This window comes from Anas acuta, chromosome 15, assembly GCF_963932015.1.
Source record: "Anas acuta chromosome 15, bAnaAcu1.1, whole genome shotgun sequence".
Taxonomy (NCBI): Eukaryota; Metazoa; Chordata; class Aves; order Anseriformes; family Anatidae; genus Anas; species Anas acuta.
In genome coordinates, this window is record NC_088993.1 from 4,001,771 (window position 1) to 4,023,024 (window position 21,254).

The window sequence follows — 21,254 nt, forward strand, 5'->3', positions numbered from 1 at the left end:
AGTATGACCTGATGACAAGCTTTCAGTGCCCACGAGGGCATTATCAAAAAGTTGAAGCCAGCCTATTCACTGATACATGTGGAGGGAAGAAGATGCAACACACATAAATTGGAAAAAGAGACGTTTGAACTGAATATGAGGAAACACTGTCCTGTGAGAATGGTTTAGCACTGGAACAGGCTGCCTGGAGTGGCTGCTCAGACTCCATCCTTAGAGATTTTCAAAAAATTTTGGTGTAGAAAACTGGCTGAATCCAGCCCAGAAGCACTGGGTCTGATCTCACGGTCATCCCAGTTTTGAGAAGAAGGTTGGGTTAGAGGTCCCTGGAGGTTTCTTCCAACATGAATTTTCTGATTCCATGCCCCAGTAATTTCTATCAAAAATAATAGCATAATTTCTACTTTCTACCATTTAGAGTTCTGCTATTTGGGTTCATTTGGGCTTCAAGAATCTGCACGGTCTTGATGATTGTTCATATCTACTAATCAAATCAAGCTGATCATTTCTTATTTTGTTCATACTGCTACACAGTTTGAGAATTACGTTTTTATTTAATCCATTTCCACAATAAAGAAAAGTTTGTTTTCACCAGGAATGTATGTTCACATCAAAGGACAATAGCTGGACTGGGACAGCTGTCCTGTAAGGCACTTGGAATATGAAAGAACATCTTAAATTCATAAAGGAAGCATAATTATATTTATATGATATACATAGCATGAAGAGTGTAGTTGAGTATTTAAGTTCCATAGATAATTTTATTTTTGTAGCTGAAACATGTTGTCTAAAACAACTTCAAAGTTGATTCTTACTGTTTAAATTGGATAATTAAATGTTGTGCAGACATGCAAATCTTCAAAATGTCTGTATGCAATAAGGTGTCATACCTATTGCCTCTGTCACTTCAGGGAGAAAATTGGTCTAGCTGATGCTTTCTACTTAGTGTTTTTCTCATGTCTCTCTAGTGAATAGATCCCTCCGACAGCTTTTTTTGTTTGTTTGTTTGTTTTTTAGATCTAAATGTTGTTCAACCTCAGCAGAAGGGAAGACATATTTTAAAGCTATTTAAAATAACAAGCAGGCTTATGTGTGTACTTGTATAACCTAAAGGTTTGTCATCCCTTCTGTTGAGTTTGTAGGCACATTTCCACTTTCCAATCACTGCTAATCACTCAGGTCATGTGAAGATTTTTTTTTGCAGTTGTTCTTGTGTGGGTGAATGTATGTGTTTAAGTTAGTGTTTTTCTGAGTTCATGCGTGTAGACTTTTTCCTAGTCCACTTGTTTCAGCTCATATTTGAAAGTGAATTGGCCAAATGAACCACCTCTGATTACTAGTGGAGGGCTGTTCCTGAATTACTGTTCCTTGCCTTTCTCATTCTTTCAGAATAATGTTGTTAAATGGAAGGGGTACCCAGGCATTGCAGAAATGACCATGTTGCTTTGAGACACTGCCTAGCTGGAGTTCTCCTGCTGAGTCAGCAAAATATATTGTGTGCCCAGGCTTCATCTGATTCAGTAGAGAAATGGATTGTGTGTATTAAACCATATTGGGGGTCCAGAAAGAAAATACAGTAGATAGGAGAGATGATGTAAAGGGCTTCCAGATTTTCCCTGAGCTTGCAGTTGGTGACATGTTGGGCGTTGTCACTTCTGTGCTGATTATCTGTCTGCAAGGTGCAGTATTATCATTAAAAAACAGTACATATCCCAACATTTAATCTAACAGAGTAAGTATCTCAGTAACTAGGTCAGACTCAGTGCACTGTAACTATGCTTCTACTTCAGTATCTTTGCTCAATCCAGTATCTTAGAGTTAAGATACTCTTAAGCTGCAACAATTTCTGTAAAGCAAAAGCACTGATATGTGAAACGAAAAAATAAATTCAGCAGAGTATCTTCATGGAACGTGGTTATTGCTTAAAAATGAAATGCAGTCTTGTGCAAAGAGTCTGAAAAAAAATCCCTATTATTTCCAGATACTTTCAATACTTTGTCATGTAGAGCAACATATAAAAAGTTTGCATTACATTTGAACATCAAAAGTTTGGATTCTACTGAACTTCTAATCCTAATGTTGTTCAGGGGAAAGGACTTCCTTGTTAGAAACCAAGCCCTGTCTGTATTATCTAATGAATTTATTTAAATACCTACCATTCTTCTTTTGCTTCCACAATCTCTGAGAAAACATTGCAGTATCTATAGAGAGGCAGTTCAATTTGTCAGAGATGATCCTGCACAGCAAGTTTTTCCTGAAAACAGAAATTTCATGCATTGAAAGAGATAAGTTTAATATAATTATTTATAAATATTGGTATCTATTCTACCACTGCTTGTCAGAAGTTTGTTTTCATGACAGTTAACTGTGTCAACTAGATCAAGTGGAAGTGGATTTTTTTTTTTACTGGAAGTAAAAAAAAAAAAAAAAAAAAAAATGCAATATGCATACTTATGTAAATTTAAGCACCTATGAATGACCTCACACAATTCCAATTATTTTTATGTTTATGGGAATATTACACTCCCCCCCCCCTTCTAGGCAGAACAGTTAACCCTTCCATCACAAAAGTATATATAAAAGCTAGCTTTCTATAATTCATTTTATAATCCTTATTTGCAAACTATATTTTTGGGGGGATCAAATCACTATGCTCTGTAATTTTCAGTTGAATTTCATTCTTATTAGGATATCACAAATATATATATATATATGTGTGTGTGTATATATATATACACGTACATGTGTGTGACATATATGTAAACTAGCATAGAGAAAGTGACAAAATACCTGAAGATAAATTAGATTAATTTCACCTTTTGGGGAATGATGAAGACAACAATCCTTCTCTTCCTTTAAAATCAGGCTGAGAAGGTGTGCATTGTCAGGAGACAATGTTCTTTGAGAATCTTTCATTGCTTTTCCAAAAACGGTAAGCAATTTTTAGTTCTCTCTGTGATAAATGTAGTTTATTTCTAATGGGTTAAATAGAAATCATTTTTCATTGTTGCTTATATAAGCCAGTAAAAATATGTAGGAAAAGTGGTAAAACCCTATTACATTTCTGTATGGAATTTCTCAAAAAATTCTTGTCTTTCATGAAGCAGAGCCCTTAACATACCTGATTCTAATATGACAAAAATCAGTAGTCATTAGTGAGCTCATAAATTATTGTTCCTTTTTAGATGTGCTCTTAACCAGTAGAAGGCAGATGGTGTTGCTTTACTCTCAAGAAAATTAGCATCGCTCTCATTATACCTATTTCTGCTTCAAGGAAAATGTCTTTTACATAGGCAGACTTCAGAAGAACATAAGTAACTGACAGTACACATTATACTGGGACTATGAGTTCAGACATACTAGGTGTGCATTAAAAAGACAATGGAATAGATTAGTCTGAGGGTATAAAACATATCGAAATTGTTCTATACAGATATCAGAATATTAAATAAAAAGAAAAGGTTTCATAAAGCCTCATATAATCCCTCTTGGCATGAGTAGGTGAGTAGGTATTCAGGTTTTTTCCTTTAAGTATGCTGATATGATTAAATTTAACTTGACACAAGTGATGTACTATACCATGTGATTGTAATATTTAAAAGAAAAAGCACTTTTCTGATTGAATACCTACTAGCTATCAATTTCTGTGTAGCAATATCTAATCTGAATTTCTTTTGCACCTAGAAGCTGCCTGAATACTAACACATTTGCTGTATTCTTTATCTCGCTAGTTGCATGCTCAGCAAATGCTGAACTGTTTCAATATTTTTTGATATCTTATTTAATCTAGTGTTCTGGCATTCTAGTATAAAAGATACTTCATTTCATGTGGATTAAAGCAGTTTTAAGGCTATATCTCTTCTCTCCCTAAATAGCCTATGCAGACACTTATATTTGCTAAGCCTACAGTTTGGCTGCTGTTGCTGTTAAGCATGCTGCTGCACTGTGTAATCAAAAGTAGTTTTGGCTGCTGTGTGCTTTTGGTAAATACACCAAAAGTTTTCTAAGTGCTGTTTCTGTTTTGGAAATACCTTTCCTTGTACAACTCCTCCGTTCCTCACACCCAGAGGCATAGAAACAAACTTTAATCAAAGAAAGCTCATTTGTGTCCATTCCCACAATCTGCATTATTTTAAAGTAATGTATTATTCAAAGTAATGGTTTTTAGAAATTTTCAGGGTTAAACAACTGTGGCATACGGCATGTAGCAAGTTTTACTGTCCTCTGTACGTATTCAGCCTTGTGAAGAGGGGCTAGTCTGAGAAAATGTATCTCTAGAGAAAATGTCCAATACAGTTCTGCAGATCTGAGAGTGGTTTTAGTCCCTGTCCTAGAGATGGGGAAATGAAAATACATAGACAAATTGGCCTTTCCTTCCACACCAACAGAAGCTGTTTAGAGATTTAACAAAGTAGAATTTACTAATTTATATAATTAGGGAAAGTCTTTCCAGTGCTATAGGAATCGTTAAATGATTTTATTTGCTTTCGTCATAACTGCAGATTCATTGTAGCTCTCTATTAATAGATTCTTAATTTATTTTCAGCCAGTTGTGACATTCAGTAGAGAAATCAGTTTTGCATTGCATAGGCAAATTTTATTGCCATTGTCATCTCATCATTGAGAAGAACTTTACCTTTATTCAGTACTATGGTTTAATTTGCTAACAGCAAACACGAAGTAAACAGTTACTTGTAAATGTTATAACATTTTAGCATCAGCATTAGCTGAAGTACACAAATGATTACAGTGATAAAAAAACATAGCAAAGTATAGCTGAGGCAGGAAGCCAATCTCTGTACTCTTTGTGTCTAATGATATTTTGATAGTGATTTTAATTTTAGGCGTAAATAACAGTGAAGATGATATTCTATCATTACATTTCAGTGCCAATAAATGAATGCTGCCTTAACTGGTATTAAACAAGATAACATTTCTCTGTTATATGGTCCTTGCAGCTTAGGTCATCTGGTTTCCATCATAAATAACACAGAGATGGAAATGTTATAATTAAACATAAATGGGAAATGGGCATTGTCTGAAAACAATCATAACAGCTAATTTCTAGATTCTTTATATAAACATATTTTATTTGAATAAAGGAAACAGCAGAATGGTGAATTTCTTATCTATAAAATTATATTCAGCTCTGTTGAATAAAATTCTTCATTTAAATCAAACATATGGAAGAGAAAAACACAATTCTTTTTTCTTGCAACTAGTAGATATGATTTGTGGAGTTCATAAATGTTCTGCTAAATTTGTTCAAGACATTGGGTTTGGACATGGAAGCACAAAAATTCTACCTGCTGAAAAATTACATTGCAGAATATGTGTAATTCCCAGATACATTTGCATGTTATTGTCCAGGATATCCATGAACAATATGCAGGTAGTTTCTTTTAGGGGAAGGAAAGGGAGATAATAGATTTTCATTTGCAATTTAAAATGTTGATGGTCTATAAATATCTGCTACTAAGAGCAAATAACTGGGCACTTAATACAGATTACATGTCTGTGTTTTAAGTCCTTCATGGGTGATCCTTGGGATTTCCTTATTCCTGGGATAAATTTGAGTCTGCTTTCCTGAAGTCCAACTGCTGCTTATCTTTCTGGTCTTCCTCTGTATTCCTGAACTCAATGTTGTCACTGGTGGTTTTTTTTTGTTTGTTTGTTTTGTTTTGTTTTATGGAACTTTATAAGTAAATAAACCTCCTAAATTTATCTGGTTTAAACTAAGTAAACTGAAAGAAAACAAATCCCCCTAGTTCAATGGGGACGGTGGTACAAAAATCATAATTGCTTACCCTGGCTAGTTCAAGTGAACTGTCCTGAAAAGCAGCCCTGTATACATTGATGTTTGCTAACGAATAAGTAGGAGCTATGATCTTCGTCAGGCAGTTTTGCTGCTTAAGATGACTTAGGATGACATTGCATTCTCATTTCACTTACTAACTGACCAAGCTCCTTGTTTGATTTCAGTGGAGTCAAGTAATGATCCTGCCATTTGTGATACTGAAACTCAAGACCTGTTTCACCTATAATGGATGAACTGTGGTTACTGTGGTAATGCCTTAGAAAATGATTCAGCATCAGGGACTGTGAAGAAAAATGTCTCCATTCTTTTCTGAGGCTAAATTACAGCTCATCAGTGAAAGACCGTGTCCCTGGTCAAAAGAGGTCATTCCAAGTTTTCAGTTCAAAGAGGTGGTATGCCACTTTGCACTCAGCTGCTGCTGCCCTTCAGTATTCTCGTGTAACATTGCTCTGTCCCCTTAGCCTTGTTTTTCTAGAAATCGTAATTCCTAGTGTGAGTAGTATTTTGGTGCAATAACTTTGGTGGGACTTTTGTGAAGCAGATGATGGTCTACTATGCTGAAAAACAAAACTACTGTGGATGTTTGCAGTTCCAGATTCCTGGCTTTCTGTGTATAACACTTGTGAAACACATCACTCAAATTGCCCATGATTTTTTTAATATAAAATCAGTTATTTGTACATGAAAAAAATAACTAATTATGTAAACACAAAACTGTGATATGGTTTCTTTGAACAAATAACCTTCAAAGATATTGTCTCTGTATGTGACTGGAGGTTCACCACTTTCTACAGCTAATAAATTCATTGAATACATCGTTGTATTTTGTGGTATGTTCATTAGTAAACCAACTGAAAAAGCCAGTTCATTTTAATATAATCTAGATGAGTCAACATCTGTAAATTGGGGATGACTTAGTGTAACTATTGACCACAGCTTGCTTAAATTGCTTCAGGTTCTTTTAAAAAGCAGGGTTGTATCCTATCCCTATCCCCTGAGAAATATAGTTAGCTATTTTTGTAAGCAAACTGTGATTGAGTTGTTGAAGTCTACTTAGAAAAAAATCTTAAATGAATTATTTTAACTATGTTACAAGATTTTATCTGATTTCTAGAAATTATCTGTCTGCAGTAAGAGCCATATACCTGCAATGGGGTTTACTTGCTCTTCAGTTAGCCTCTCTAGATGATAAACTTTTGGAGTGCTCAATCCTTGACAAATCAGGTGGCAGTTAGAGAAATATTTTTTTAATATTCACATATATTTGCATATATTATATATATTTGCATGTATTATTATTAACTCAATTTCTGAAAATATTTATGCTTATGTGTAAGTTACAAAGTAGGAATAGTCTCAGTGAAGCCAAGGAGAGAGGCTAACAAAGCATGATGCAGGGCTATAGCATGACCAGTAGTACTCTTGCTACATAAGCACAAATGTCACTGGTCCCCTGGAATAGTATATATGGCTTCTCAGAAGAGCCAATGCATCCTAGTAAATAGTCATGCTAACACATCTCTGCTGCTTTCACTGCTTGAGCTATGATTTTTTGTTGTTGTTTTTTCTGTCTGTAGTCATAAGAGAAAGCCCAACAGCTCCCAGATTTGGATTGCTTTGCAGACCTGCAGGCTACCTGGGTGCAGTGCATGTTTCTTTCCTCTCACATACTACTTCAGTTGTGGTAGCTCTGAGCTGTGTGTTAGGTAGATCATAAGAACAGATTGATGTTTTTAACGGCTCCTGTAGAGGCCTGTAATTTACCACTTGGTATACGTTGCTGTAAATCTTACAGATTGGAAATTTATGATTATTAAGAAATGCTTTCTCAGGACAGAATCTTTTGTCAGTGCAGTATAATATATTTCTGCTGCTTTGTTCTCTTTCTCCACCTCTCATCGATTGTTTCTTCAGTGCATTAACCTCTCACTTCTCTTCCTATAATTGCTTAGGAACTGATTTGGGAACTGTTGCAGCTTTAAAAATCCCGTATCGTCAATCAGTATTCAGTTAAAAATAATTAAAAGAAAAAAAGTCTTGGTCAACCAATTTTTAGATACTAAAAAAAATAAGAAAATGGACATGCTAGCTTTACTGCAGTTCAGAGAATGGTGACATTTGGCAGATAATTAAGACATGTCACAATTCACAACATTTATTAGCATTGTTTGTTAAACTGTTCTTGTTTTGCATGTGCTATAGTAATTACCGCCTTCATACTGCTTCAGCTGTGGATTAAACAAAGGTAAATATATTTTTCTATGAAAGTTTTCAAAATCCACCTGAAATAATTGAAATATGATTTCTTGAGGAGAGAAAGCAGACTAGAAGTTGTAACTCATCTCATCCCTGTCAGTAAATCCTTTATGAGGAAGGACATCAAGTAAGATGAAAGTATAAAATTCATTTTGAATATATTCTATTGTTGAAATCACTTGGAATCAGGAGAATTTAGTCTGGAAGGGAATTTCAGAGGCCATGTAATCCCAACTTCCTTTTTAAATCAGGGCTAACTGCACAGATATATCAGGTTGCTCAGGGGCTTGCCCAGTTAAGTTTTGAGTCTACAAGCTTCCACTGCCTCTCTGAATGGCATGTTCCTGTGCTTAACTGCTTTCATACCCAGTTTTGTATTCCTTATGGGCAAACAACATTTTTGTTTCTGCAACTTTTGACCATCACCGCTGCTTCTTTCACTCTGCCCCTCTGAGAAAAGTCTGGTTCTTTCTCTGTAACTACCCATTATGTTGGAGAAGATACAATGAGGCTGTCTGTTTGCCCTCTCTCCTGCAAGCTAAGCTAAATCAGCTCCCTCGCCTCTTCTCATGCCATGTGCTCCAGTCCTCCAAGTTTCTGCAACCCACCTCTGTACTCCAGTTTTCAAGTGTATCTTCTGTCGTGGGGGGCTCTACACCAGACACAGATGCTGCTTGAAAAGTGCTGTTCTAGGAGGAATAATATTTTTCCTCAATTCACAGACTGCCTTTTTATTAATGCACCCCACTACACAGTTAGCTGTTATTGTCTTAAAGACTGACTGCTGATTCATGCTTAACTTGTCATCCATCAGGACCCCAGCAGATCCTTTCCTGCAGAGCTGCTTCCTTGCCAGCCAGTCCCTAGCCTGTACCAATGCAGGGGGCTATCCTGTCCCAGGAGACAGATTTTAATCAGGTTCTTCTCAGACCTTTCCTCTAACTTCTCAGGATCCCCATGAACATCAGAACTGCCCTCCAGTACTTCCCCTATTGGATGTCCTAGGTGAACTTGCATTCTGGCATGTCATACAAGTCTTTTCTGAAGCTGTTACACAGTTTTGAACCTGGTCTTCACATGGCACTCATAACTCGCTGCCAGTTAGACTTCTAAATGTTGATTGCTACGCTCTTTAAAGGGCATATGTCCAGGTAGCTTTTTAGGCACCTTGTATGTACATAGATAATCCAATCCTTCCCCATCCTCTCACCATCAAGGATGCTACATTATCTTCTTCAGTATTCTCTCGTAAAGGTGTAAAATTAGACTTAGGTGGACTTTCCTATATTAACCTGTGGAAAAGGAAAAGCTCCTTTTACAACTGTCTTTGAAATGTTTGAGGAATCAGTTATCCTTGTGGATATGAATTTTAGCTAAATCTGCTGAATACTTCAGATTCTCTTACTATATGGTCTTTAGGCAAATTTGGAGGCTGATGTTTTTAAAATGTGATATAAAAACCTTTTCATTTATTTAAAAGAGGAAAATACTGATTGACGGAATAGGAGGTTGAGCTGTAGTTGAAAAGACCCATATAAAATGCGGGTCTAACAGAGTTGGCAAAAAGTGGGAGACAGGCAGGAAGTTCAAGTAAGAGAAAGAAAGATTTAGATGATAATGCAAATGCGAATTAATGTGACAATTATGTCTATTTGGGACATTAAAAATATCAATAGAAAGAGTTGTCATGTAGGATAAGGAAAGCTAGTGTAATAAATCACAGTCATAAAGGTAGTAGGAAGTTTGAGCAGTGACACTTGGAAAGAATGTTGATGCTAGAGAGAAATCTTTCTTAATGTGTATCTCTACATCCATGATACTATGTGGTCTTGAACGTAGGCAGGAATTCAGACAAGGACTTATTTTTAAGTAAGTTTGTCTTCTTTGAAATGCAAGTAAATATATTTAAGCTTCCTACTTTGTGGGTGTTGTGATTTTCGTTAGTCTGTTCCACACATCAGACACTGACACAAAATGAACATTTCGTTCAGATGTATACATAGCAGTACTAAGAACATAGACATTTACTGGAGTACAGTATGTTATATGTGAAGAGAACCAAAAGTACATGTTTCTCAGTAATGAGAGTAAAGAAATGGTACTTTGTTTTTGAGGTAGTGAAGAAAATCTTTTTTGTTTCCTTACTATTGCTTTTTTTATCTCTAGCAAAAATATATTTTACATGTTCTTTCTTTTAGGGACGCTCTTATTTTGGAACAATACTGTTTTTTAAATGAAATCTGAATCTCTATGAGTAACTTTCCAAAAAAGAGAGGTGGCTTCATTTTGTGTAACTGCAGAAGTAAACGATCTGAGTCAACTGGCTTGGTCAGATAATTAAGCTGCAACAGAGAAAGCTTGGAAGAAAAGTCAGATGTGATTATTGGTTCAATGTGTGATTCTTTCTGAAAAATCTGAAGTGGCTGCTTTTATTATTATTAACTGGGGGGTGCCTGCAACAAATCTGGGAGAATTACACTTCTGCTTTACAGAAATCTAATATATTTCAGTTGAAGTATGAGTTTAATGATGGACTGACAGCTGTTTATCTGCTGCCCTGCCCACCTTTTTCATATTAATATTATCGTGCTAACATAAATCCTAACATTTGTAAGAAGAATTCCCACGTTAAGTGTCTGCCCTGTTTCTGAATTCTTCTCTGTAGGCAGTCAGTGACAGAGTGTCAATAGAAGTGTATTCTTTGGGGGCCATCTGTATCTTCCCGTCTATATCTTTTTTTCTTTTCTTTTTTTCTTCATTATGTGATTTGATTGGAGGTTTAATCATTTTAAACCTCCTCCAGAGCAACTAGGAAAGCTCCTTTAACAGTTAAGTATTAACTTGCTTAAAGTGCTTCTCAAAATTAAACCTTGGAAGCATTTTTGAAATATTTTCCCTGGTAAGCAATAGGGATGTCATGAAATGAAACAAAAAAGGAAACAATATTTTATTTGCATCGAAGGATAAAGTACAGTTAATCTAAAACAGGCTGCTTCAGTATTGATGGTTTACTTATGGAGTTCAGCAATTTTAAAATAGAAATCTTATTGATATTAACTCTACCACATGTATGAAAAATTAATCACACAGAGATATGCATGTTGTAACAATCAAAAAGCCAAATTACTATAAGTTTAGGACTTTTAGTAAGTTTGAATACAGCTGTCTTAATTTTGAAACAAAAATGTTCTGCTTCTGGCAACAGACATAGTAGCATTTCTAATGTTTTTTAAACAGCTATTAATGTAGTCAAGCTGCGTTGTTTCTTCTTCTGTGTGCAATCATCTGCTCAGTGGTGCACTCTATAACTAGTAGCAGGAGACAGAGGAGTGGCCTGCTGTGATTGATGGGGCGAGGCCCTGCAAACTGAAAGAGTCCCATCTGGATTAGGTTTTGGGAGCAGTCAGATGTTGAGAGGGAGGTCAGTAAGCGTTGCATTAGCTCCCCCTCCTTCAACACCCCTATCATCCACACTCATACACACATTACATTGCTCACACGCCCTCATCCATAATTGATGCTTGCTTTGGGCAGATGCTGTATGGCCTGGGACTAGAGCAGCTGCTAAGTTTATGGAGGATAAAAGGAGCAGGATGGTACAGCAGGTATTTTCACTTTTATTTTCACTTGAAACTCTTGGTTTTAGTCAAAACAAGGTGTTTCTTATAACCAGCTGCACCATTGCATGCAAGACTTCTAATACGTTTTGTTGCTTAGCCATTCCGATGGAAGGCAAACTACATCAGTGATTATGTATCTCTGCTGTGCTTGATATATCTAACGGAACTGTTCTTATAATCAGCAGGCTTACAGAGCAATGTTGCATTTTTCTTCTTTGTTTCCATGCCCTGAGGATATGATGCAGTTTGGCTCATTTAACTACTATATGAGAGGTTTTCTCTAAATGTGAATTATCTCTTTCCAAAAAAACAAGATGCACCAAACAGAAAATAGAGTAAAACAAACAATAAACCGTTAGTTAGGCTTTAAAATGCAGGCAAGCAGAAAGGTTTTCATTGAATAAATACATTTGTATGCTGCAGATGTGTTTTTAAAAAGAACACTGCATAAGTAATATTTTCTCTACTCTGTCTTTTGTGTACAAACATAACAAGCTTGCTTTATTATGTTTTGACACTTTTCACACATTTCTTAATTATGAAATCCTTTCAGAGCAGAAGATGCTGAAAAGGCATGTTGAGATCTGTGATACTAGGAGCATTTTATATTCTAAGCTTTGCTTCAAGTGGAGTAATGTAAACGTATGGAATAGGAGCGACTTCAGTTACCTTCATCATCAGAACACTTTCGTTTTTTTGTTCTTTAGGGTTAAACATTTAACTGGAAAGCAATAAAAGCTTATTTTATACACTGCCACGTAAAGCATACTTTGCAGTTGAAATGTGGTTTTCATTAAATCTCAGGCCAGAACATTTAACAGAGCCTGACTGTCTGCCATCCTTTGTTCTTCTTTCTGTTGCCAACAACTACTTTATTAAAAACCATGCATAAAGCGAGCATTAAGGGGTCATTTAAACTTAAAGATACTTGGATCTGAATCTGAAATGACAACTTCTGTTTAGCCTCTCATGCCTAGGTTGTTTTAAGCAACATCTGTGTACCATCATCCACAGTTTCGAGATTGCTTTAATACCTGAATCCATGGGTAATTTAGGATCAATATTTCCTGTTGCTTTCATGGCCATTGTATATTCTCAGATCAATTAATTAAACCTACTATTTCCTTTATTCATTTTAAGTGACTAAAGAATTCTTATTCATTAAAATCTACTCAAATATATATGAGTTTTGTGTAGCCTTGAGTTTTTGTTAACTACATGTATATATATATTTGTTAGTTTGCACTACATTGTTCTTAGCGTAAATTTATATTCAAAACAATGAGCTATTAGCATGATACCTATGTAAATAGTAAAGAATGTATTTATACTTGTATGCTTTTATACTACCTTGTAATATTGTCTACTGAATTCATTGTGATTCAAAAATTCACAATGATTTTAAAGGCTATAATAGGCATCTGCCTATTAATGACAATAACAACTCAGATTCATTGTCATTATCATTTTAAACTTACTAGCAGTAGAATAGCATGTTTAGTTTTTTGTTTGTTTGTTTTCTATTTTTTTCCCCAAAACAATTTAATGAACACACAATGACTGGAATGATAACCTTGCTTGCCAGTTTTCTACTCTAAGTTTATTTATTATAATAAAGCTGTAAATCCCTGAACATGTTGAAGTTACATATATACATATATATATATATAAAATAATAAAACCCTTCACTGCTTATTTATTTGTAACCAAGGCCTGATTAATAAGCAATCCAAACCTCAGTTTAGCAAGTCCAGTGAATGAGGTAGAAGAGCTTCTGCAATATGAAGGTAATTTCCAGTGCAGTTTGCCATTTCATGATAAATCTAAATAATGAATTATTTGGAGTTGCTGGTAAGAAATCACATAAAAGCTCCATCCTCTTAATTAAATATTAGCTGTAATTAGCACTAAGTGTAAATGCTTTGAATATTAATTAGGGTTTCATGGAACTGCTGTCAATGTTAATGAGAAACAGTGAGGGTCTCACAACATCTGTTTTAGGACTCAGAGTAGTACAAAAACCTTTAGATCAAATGCACCTGGACATTAGCTTTTGATCCCTTTGTTACTATTAATGTTCTTTTTTTAACAGCTGCTGACTCTAATGCTATGTTTAGCATCTAACATGAAGGCAGAGCCCTAAAGATGAGCAGTAACCAGCTACTGTGTTTCAAATCCAGCAAGGTGAAAATGCTTCCATAGGCAGAATTCAATTTGCTGTTGTTCATTCTTGCCGCTTGCTGAAGGCTGTCCAGAAATAATTCATTTAAAAGAAAGTCTAAGCTCCCTTGCATCTGCAAAATACTTATTTACCATTATTAAATGTCTATAGTATCTACAGGAGAATCGATTCATTATTGTTTTTTATCTTCTTTTTTTTTAAGTTAAAGTATAAAATAAAAGAAATGAAAAAGGGGCCTTGCCATTTTAATATAAGAAGGTATATGTGTACATATACAAGTGGTTTGAATGTTCCTTAATTTTTTTATTTTTTTAATGGCAAGTTTCAGTGTAATATAAAGCTTGGAAATATTGTATATATATGCCAATAAAATTTAGTGACTTAAACAAGTGAAGTATCTAAATGCCACTGCTTTCATTTTAAAGATTGTTGAATGTAGCAATGTAAACTACTTGCTCAAGGCCATACAGTAAAACAGTAGCAAAGGTGGGATTAGGGAGGTTTCGTTTGCTATTGCTAAATCTTCATTTTCTAGGACAAAGGTAATGCCTTTTACAAAGCAAAATGTAATTTTCCCTTCTAGGCCTGCCGTATACCAATGTTTTTTTCCTGTGCTGTGATATGGTAAATTTTTTAATTTAGCTTAGGCCGAGTTCAGGTTAGATCACCAATGTCTGAGTTAGCTGAAGTTGGCTGGAACTATCATTAGGTATGAAGTGCAAAAGAATGACTTCTATTCATCAGGTCTATTTTGAAATTAGGAAATCAAGGACAGATGAATAGAAACAACCTAAATCGTTATGGTACCCCTGTGCATATGCTTGTATTCGTTGTGGAAAAATGGCAAAGCATTATAAATAAGTAAAATTACTCGAATATTCATTTTTATATTACTTGTTAAAAAGATAATTTTCTCTTGTAAACCAGCTAGCCATCTAAGTTTTGGAGTCCATAGTCCCTGTCTTAATGGCCTCTAATGCTGTAACATCATACTTTGGACATCATTTAAATAGGTTCCAAAAGATTGCTCTGTACATTTCCTGCCCGGTATCATTAGTATTTGGTATGAGCAGAGCATTTAGTCAGAGGTCTCTAACTGACAGGTTAGCATGATTGACTTCCTAGTTCTACATCAAACATAAGGATGGATCTATCTGTAGAGATATCTGTTTTTAATGGTACAGGTGTATTTTAATACGGAAATGAAATGCTATTGTCTTCAAATTTATATAATCTTTAAAGCTCTCCATATCCATTTCTATTAAAAGACCATAACATAAGAGAAAAGTTTTGTGTTAGTAGATCTTATTTTGATGTATTTTTTTTTTAATATTCAAATATTTAATATTGTGAATCTCATAAATTTAAACATTTGTGGCATACAGTTGTTCAATACAGTGTATCTCAAAGTAGTTTTGAATACCACATAAAGCATTATTTCATATAAATATTTTCAGGTGTGTTAACAGAATACACCCAAATTCCCCTCTGTGTGCAGGTCGCAAAGAAGTTCTGTGGAGGGTAAGTCAGAACGGGTCCCAGACCATGAGCTAGCCTTACCAGAGCTTTGTATTAGTAGTTGCACTTGGAAACATTTGGAATTAACTAAGCTTTGTCCCTTTTCCTTGTCTGACTGGAGGCATTAGTTGAGGTAAGCTTTCACAGACTTTTTACAGTTAAAGAACAGTCTACAGGTACAGATTCTAATTGTAGTAAGATTTAGTAAGGTTAGGAAAATGGATTTAACTCAGATAGGAAATACTTTCCTCAAGAAACAAACATTGCACCCTTTTCAGGCCAGCAATTGTAGCAGAATACTCTCATTACTTTCTAAGTTATTTTATCTCACTCCACATTTCTTCCTTTTCTTTCCCCTTTGATCTTCACAGGGTAATCAGGAAGCTACAGCACCTCCTGACACAATGGCACAGCCTTACGCCTCAGCCCAGTTTGCTCCTCCTCAGAATGGTATCCCTGCAGAATACACAGCCCCACATCCTCATCCAGCTCCAGACTACACAGGCCAAACCACTGTTCCAGAGCACACGTTAAACATGTACCCTCCTGCTCAGACACACTCTGAACAGAGTGCAGCTGACACAAATGCACAAACTGTCTCCGGCACAGCCACAGTAAGTCAAAGTTTTGACCCTATTTAAAGCTGTGAATTTCACGTGATATGTGTATTTATTGATAACATTCATTCTTATGTTATCTTGGTTACAATTGTTATCTATGTTACACTTGTACTAGGATTACAGGCAATTTTAACATTGATAGTTTATCAATGTTAAATCGATAATTGTAAAATGTTGTTGAGATAGGAGAGTATCGTTTTTCTGCTTTTGGAGTCTCTCAGGCAGTGTGGGAGCTCTGTAGAATCAGTAGTTCATTTTCAATAGCAGAGAGACAAACTGTTCCACAGCAAGCCCATGAATCGTATAATAAACTTGAACTAAGTCTGATCTAGGAAAACATTGGAAAAGAATATTTGTTAGTGTTTGTTTGAAAAAAAAAAAAAAAAACAAAAACAACAAACAACTAACTTATTTTGTAATTTTTAACGAGCTCTGTATCTTTGACAAACAGGAGTATAAATTTTCATATGAGTATTCATTGAATGATCCTAAATTAAAATTACTTAAATAACTGCATGAATGAGTATTGTCAAGAGCATACCTGCAACGCTATATTTTCCAGAGAGTTTTTCATGCAGCCTATACCAAACTTGTGTGTGGGTCTGTGCTCAACAGAGCAGAAATGTTAGGCTTTCCTTCTACATGAGTTATATATGGAGTTCTGAAGTGTTATGAATTATGCAAGAGACTGCTTGGATATCCTTATCTTGTAATTTAAAAGTCACAAATTTCATCCATTGATAGTTTAGTGCTCCTGTCTTAGTTCTAGATTGGAACCCAACACAGCCAGTGCTGTCAGCTGGCAGATTTCTGAGCCACTGAGCACCTGCATTGCACATGTAGGATCTAGCACAGAACAGACAGCACACTGCAGTTTGAGTATACGCTTGAAGCATCCCTTCCTACTAGTTGTCATTGCTCTCCTTGCTTCAGCCATATTCCATCCCTCATCTTACTGCCCCTTTCTCCCCTTGAACCTCAAGTTTCATGCATCAGGGCAGGAGGGAGAAGGGAAGTGGTTACTGTTAAATAAGTTGCTTTGAAGATCTGTGTGTCTTGCCATGTCACTAATTTCTTTATATGGATATGAGGAAGAAAGAAAAACTCTAACATCTTATATTTTGCATCTAGAAGAATAGGAATTACCTAGGGCACTTCATGTGTTAGCCTTTGAAAAAGGAGAAGGAAGTCCTTGAGTCTTTAAGAAAGCATATGCTTTATTTTTTTTCTGTATCCCAATAGCAAGGTCATCACAGATGTATCAGTACTGAGCAAACCCACATGAGTTTTGTGCCACACCACATTCAATCACATATACCTGAGGGGGCAAAAAAAAAAAAATTAATAAAAAGGAAAGAAAGAATATTCCATGCTATTATGAATTGAACCATGCAGGTAGTCATTAACTTCTCTTCCTGTAAGGAGATGCCCTTGTGAATTAATTACACAGTTTTGTGATCTATTCAGTAAAATACTTAAGTCCTTTACTTCTTGATTTGGCATCTTTCTATTGGTCTGACTTGACCTTTGCTGTAGTAGTGTGAGGATACTTAAAAAAAAGTATTCAGCTGTACAGGATTACCTCTTCTCTCTTTGCTAAGTTACCTTCCTGGTTCTTTCAAACTTTTTAAATTGTCTTCCATAACTGTTTTTGCCAACTGTTGCTGAGTGCTACTGTCATTGGTTTAGAACAGGAACTCTAAGCTGAATAGGTACTCCAGAAAAGGTTGGATATTGATTAAAAATGTCATCTTTGCCATTGTCCCTGTCTCATTCTTTCTATATCTTGCTATTTCCCTTGCTCCTTTTGACCACTGCTGCACACTGAATAGATCTCTATGATGCCTAGCTCAGCCTTTTTGTGTTTCTGAACTGTTGGTCTGTTGCTATTTGGTTCTGAAGTAACAGGCTGCTGGTGCTAAAATCAACGGTAAAACACCTGTCGATGTAAGTAGGGCTGGAGCTCATCCCTCATCATTTATTGCTTTCAATTTATTGTGTTTGCTCTCTGCTTCTTGATTTTTCTGTTTGAAGGAGCGTTTGTCCCTCTATCAGAAAAGTTGGGTATACGTTTTTCCAACATCTTCTGTGGTAAAGACTGATGAAAAGAAATAATTTGGATTGTCTGGAATGCCCATACTTTTTCTGTGTGGACTATTCAATACTAGTTCCAGCAAGATCAGTGATTCCCTTGAGAGTTTCCTATTTCTGATATGCTAATAGATTTGATTGGAATTTGATTTGTATAATTTGCTATCTGGTCTTCTAATTTCCTTTTTTGCCTTCCTGATATGCAGTTTGCATTTTACCTGTCACATACTTTCTCCCTTCTGGCTCCACTTGGAGTGAAATTCCATCTTCTGAAGGATAACATTGCAATACCACTAACCTTTTGTATTTGGGGAATTTCATGTACTTATTTGCTCTTTTTATTATGGATCCTTTTCTTCCCTTCCAGTTTCCTTTCTTACAGAGTAATGTGCACAACTTTGTTTTAAGTAATTCCCATGCTGTTCATAAAGAATGATATTTCCTTGCTTTTGACATTAGGGTGCTTTTGAGAAAGTCGTTATTTAAAAAAGTGTGTGTGTGTATATATATATATATATTATATAATATGTTAATATGTTATAATGTGTACTATAATGTGTTATATGTTATAATATGTACTGTCCCTCCTTGGAGAACAGTACACTGAAAATACAAATTTACAAGAAGTGTTTCTCTGTGGATCTACATTGTTCAAGGTACCCTTGACATTTAGCATATTAATCACCAGTTTTACAAACTTGCAGTCAAATATTGTTTGCACAATTTAATTATGGGTACCTAGATCTTTAGTATTGCACTTAACACACTGTAGTGACATTATAAATAGGTATATGGAGATGGAGCCTAGGCATTTGGGTTTTGTAATATTATGAGGGTCCACCTCTGTACATCTCTTTGTGGGTTTAATATGTGTCTGTTTTTTGAAATAGAGCTTCAGTAGCACTGTGTCTACATTTTAACTCCATGTTGTCTTTACTGTTGAAGGAAAAAATGTTTGTTTCTTTCCAGTTACTGCTAGTTTTCTGAATAGTTGGTTTCCAGTCCTTAAGAATTTTAATTGGAGTTGATTGGGAATGTAGTGGTATTTTTTTTTAGCAGGGCCCAATATTTTTACAGTTTACTGTCAGTAAATTGTGTTAGGTGCATTGAAAATTTGTGATCATTCACAAAAACATTGTGGTGATTAATGTAGATCAGATAAGCTATTTGAAGTAAGACCAGTTTTTGAGTTTTCTTATTTATGTACATACTTCTGTACATTTGAAGCTGTATATGCCACTAAAAATGGATCTTAAAATTTCAAAATATAAAGCTAATAAGCTGCAGGGCAATTTTCTAATTTGTAGAACAGTTATCAGAAGTGACTTAATTTTACCTATGAAGGATTTAATCCACACTAAGGTTAGACACATACCCTGGCTTTCTTTGTCTGCCCCTTTCTTTTTGTGTCATTTTGTCTGAAAGAATTGTACATTGTAGCAAGAGCTCACATGGGGTCCTGAGTAACCCAAATCACAGTAAAGATATAAATAGAGATAAAAATAAAAAGTTGCATACAACTTCTCTTGAACCCTGCACTGCAGAATGTGATACTGGCCCAGCTGGAGCTAATGTCAGTATTTCAATTCCAAGTTCAGATTCCAATCATCAGTTTTATTACAGCTTTGCAGTTTTGTGCACATTAAAGTGCTATTAATATAGGAAGTCTGTAGACTCAATTTTCTTTTATATATATATATATATAAGTATAATACATAGTATAATCTATAGGCTTTACTAAATGTTTCCCGAATAGTCTTTGATCATTGAGAGCCTTTCAAAATGGGTGTAAAGCCAAAATGGCAGTGCTTTAAACAGTCTTTGAGTTTGCGTGGTAAATAAGTGAGTATTTTCTTGATCAAATCTAAAATATTTTATTGAGAATTTAATATGAAGGAAATAAATTATTTTCTATTTTATTTTTTAATTATTTTTTAAAGTAAAATTAAAAAAAAAATTACTTTTTATAAGAAACCATTGCACCAAGTCTTTACACATTGAGTTTCTCCACAGAGCACACAATATGTGAAAATAATGCTCCAGATATCTTTTATCTCTAGGGCTGACTTTCTGTGCACTCCCAACTGGTTTGGGCATCTCTAATTAGTTTTTGTTAATTGAACCAACCTACTCTGTCAACAAGCATGCCATTCCTTACACTTATCTCTTTAGTTTCATTCCAGAGTTATTTTCAGTTAAGAACTAACATTTTCTCCTTGCTTTTGCTCAATTTTACTACAAAGCACACTGAAAACTGCAAACAAGAAGTACAAAACTTTCTGATATTGTTAAGATTTTACTTTTCTACTTGTTGTGCATAACTAGTTGAAATACAATTTAATGGAAATCAATCTAGCAGTGAAGATGTGGGATTAGAAATGCTCTTGTACTTGTAAAAATGCATTTCCTAGTACTTTTTTTATATGTTATTTTGATAAAATAGTGAGGAACAGTGTTCTGTTAGGACAAGTGCTGGAAATGACTGATACTTAGTATGTCTACAAATTACTAACTCTCTATTTAGATGTTATTAAACAGGAGAAAATGTACAGGATGAAAGCGAAGTAAAGACAGGATTTTAAAGACAGGATTATTTAACTAAAACAATATAAAATCATCCGTACGTAATAAAATACTGTCAAATTCTATTTTGAGTCTTCTCTGGTTTTCATCTTTTGGATCAATATGTTTATTTAAATTTAATCAAGGAAGTAGTCTGTCTGAGGGTATGCATGATCAATACTTATCCAGCACTGGGTTCTCCTGTAAGGTTATTTAAGCACTAGTAGACTTATGGAGTTGTATAACATCAAACATACTTTTATTCATAATCAAAAAGAGAAAAATGTTTCTTTCCAGGAGGATGGACTGATGGTAATAGTATTATAAATCTATGATGAGTAACATCTGTAAATTTTTCAGTGTTTTTGAGTGTTAAGTTATAGTACATATTTTAAAGGATTTTAAAGATATTTGATCATTTTTTAGATATGAAATCACCTTTTACATCTATACGTATGCAAATGTTGTATGTCTGTAATATGGCTCAGAGAGTAAAACTTTTTAAACTTTTGCTTCTTTTTTTTTTTTTTATGAGCAAGTTCTGTTGAATTCTGTGGCAGATGGATTTGTAAATGCAAAGGGCATTAACT

At 34.9% G+C, this 21,254-nt stretch overlaps 1 protein-coding gene across 50 annotated transcripts in view; it reads left to right on the forward strand.

Moving 5' to 3' along the window:
• RBFOX1 (RNA binding fox-1 homolog 1) overlaps positions 1 to 21,254 on the forward strand; it is an 881,332-nt gene that overhangs the window by 705,591 nt on the left and 154,487 nt on the right. For 45 of the 50 annotated variants that reach the window (XM_068698951.1, XM_068698955.1, XM_068698956.1 and 42 more), the window contains one exon: positions 15,763 to 16,005. In XM_068698951.1, coding sequence (XP_068555052.1) covers positions 15,763 to 16,005 — 243 coding nt within the window. Of the gene's footprint in view, positions 1 to 11,519; positions 11,677 to 13,768; positions 13,876 to 15,762; positions 16,006 to 21,254 lie in introns of those variants that run through there. The other 5 variants (XM_068698993.1, XM_068698983.1, XM_068698992.1 and 2 more) reach the window with 5 other exon arrangements.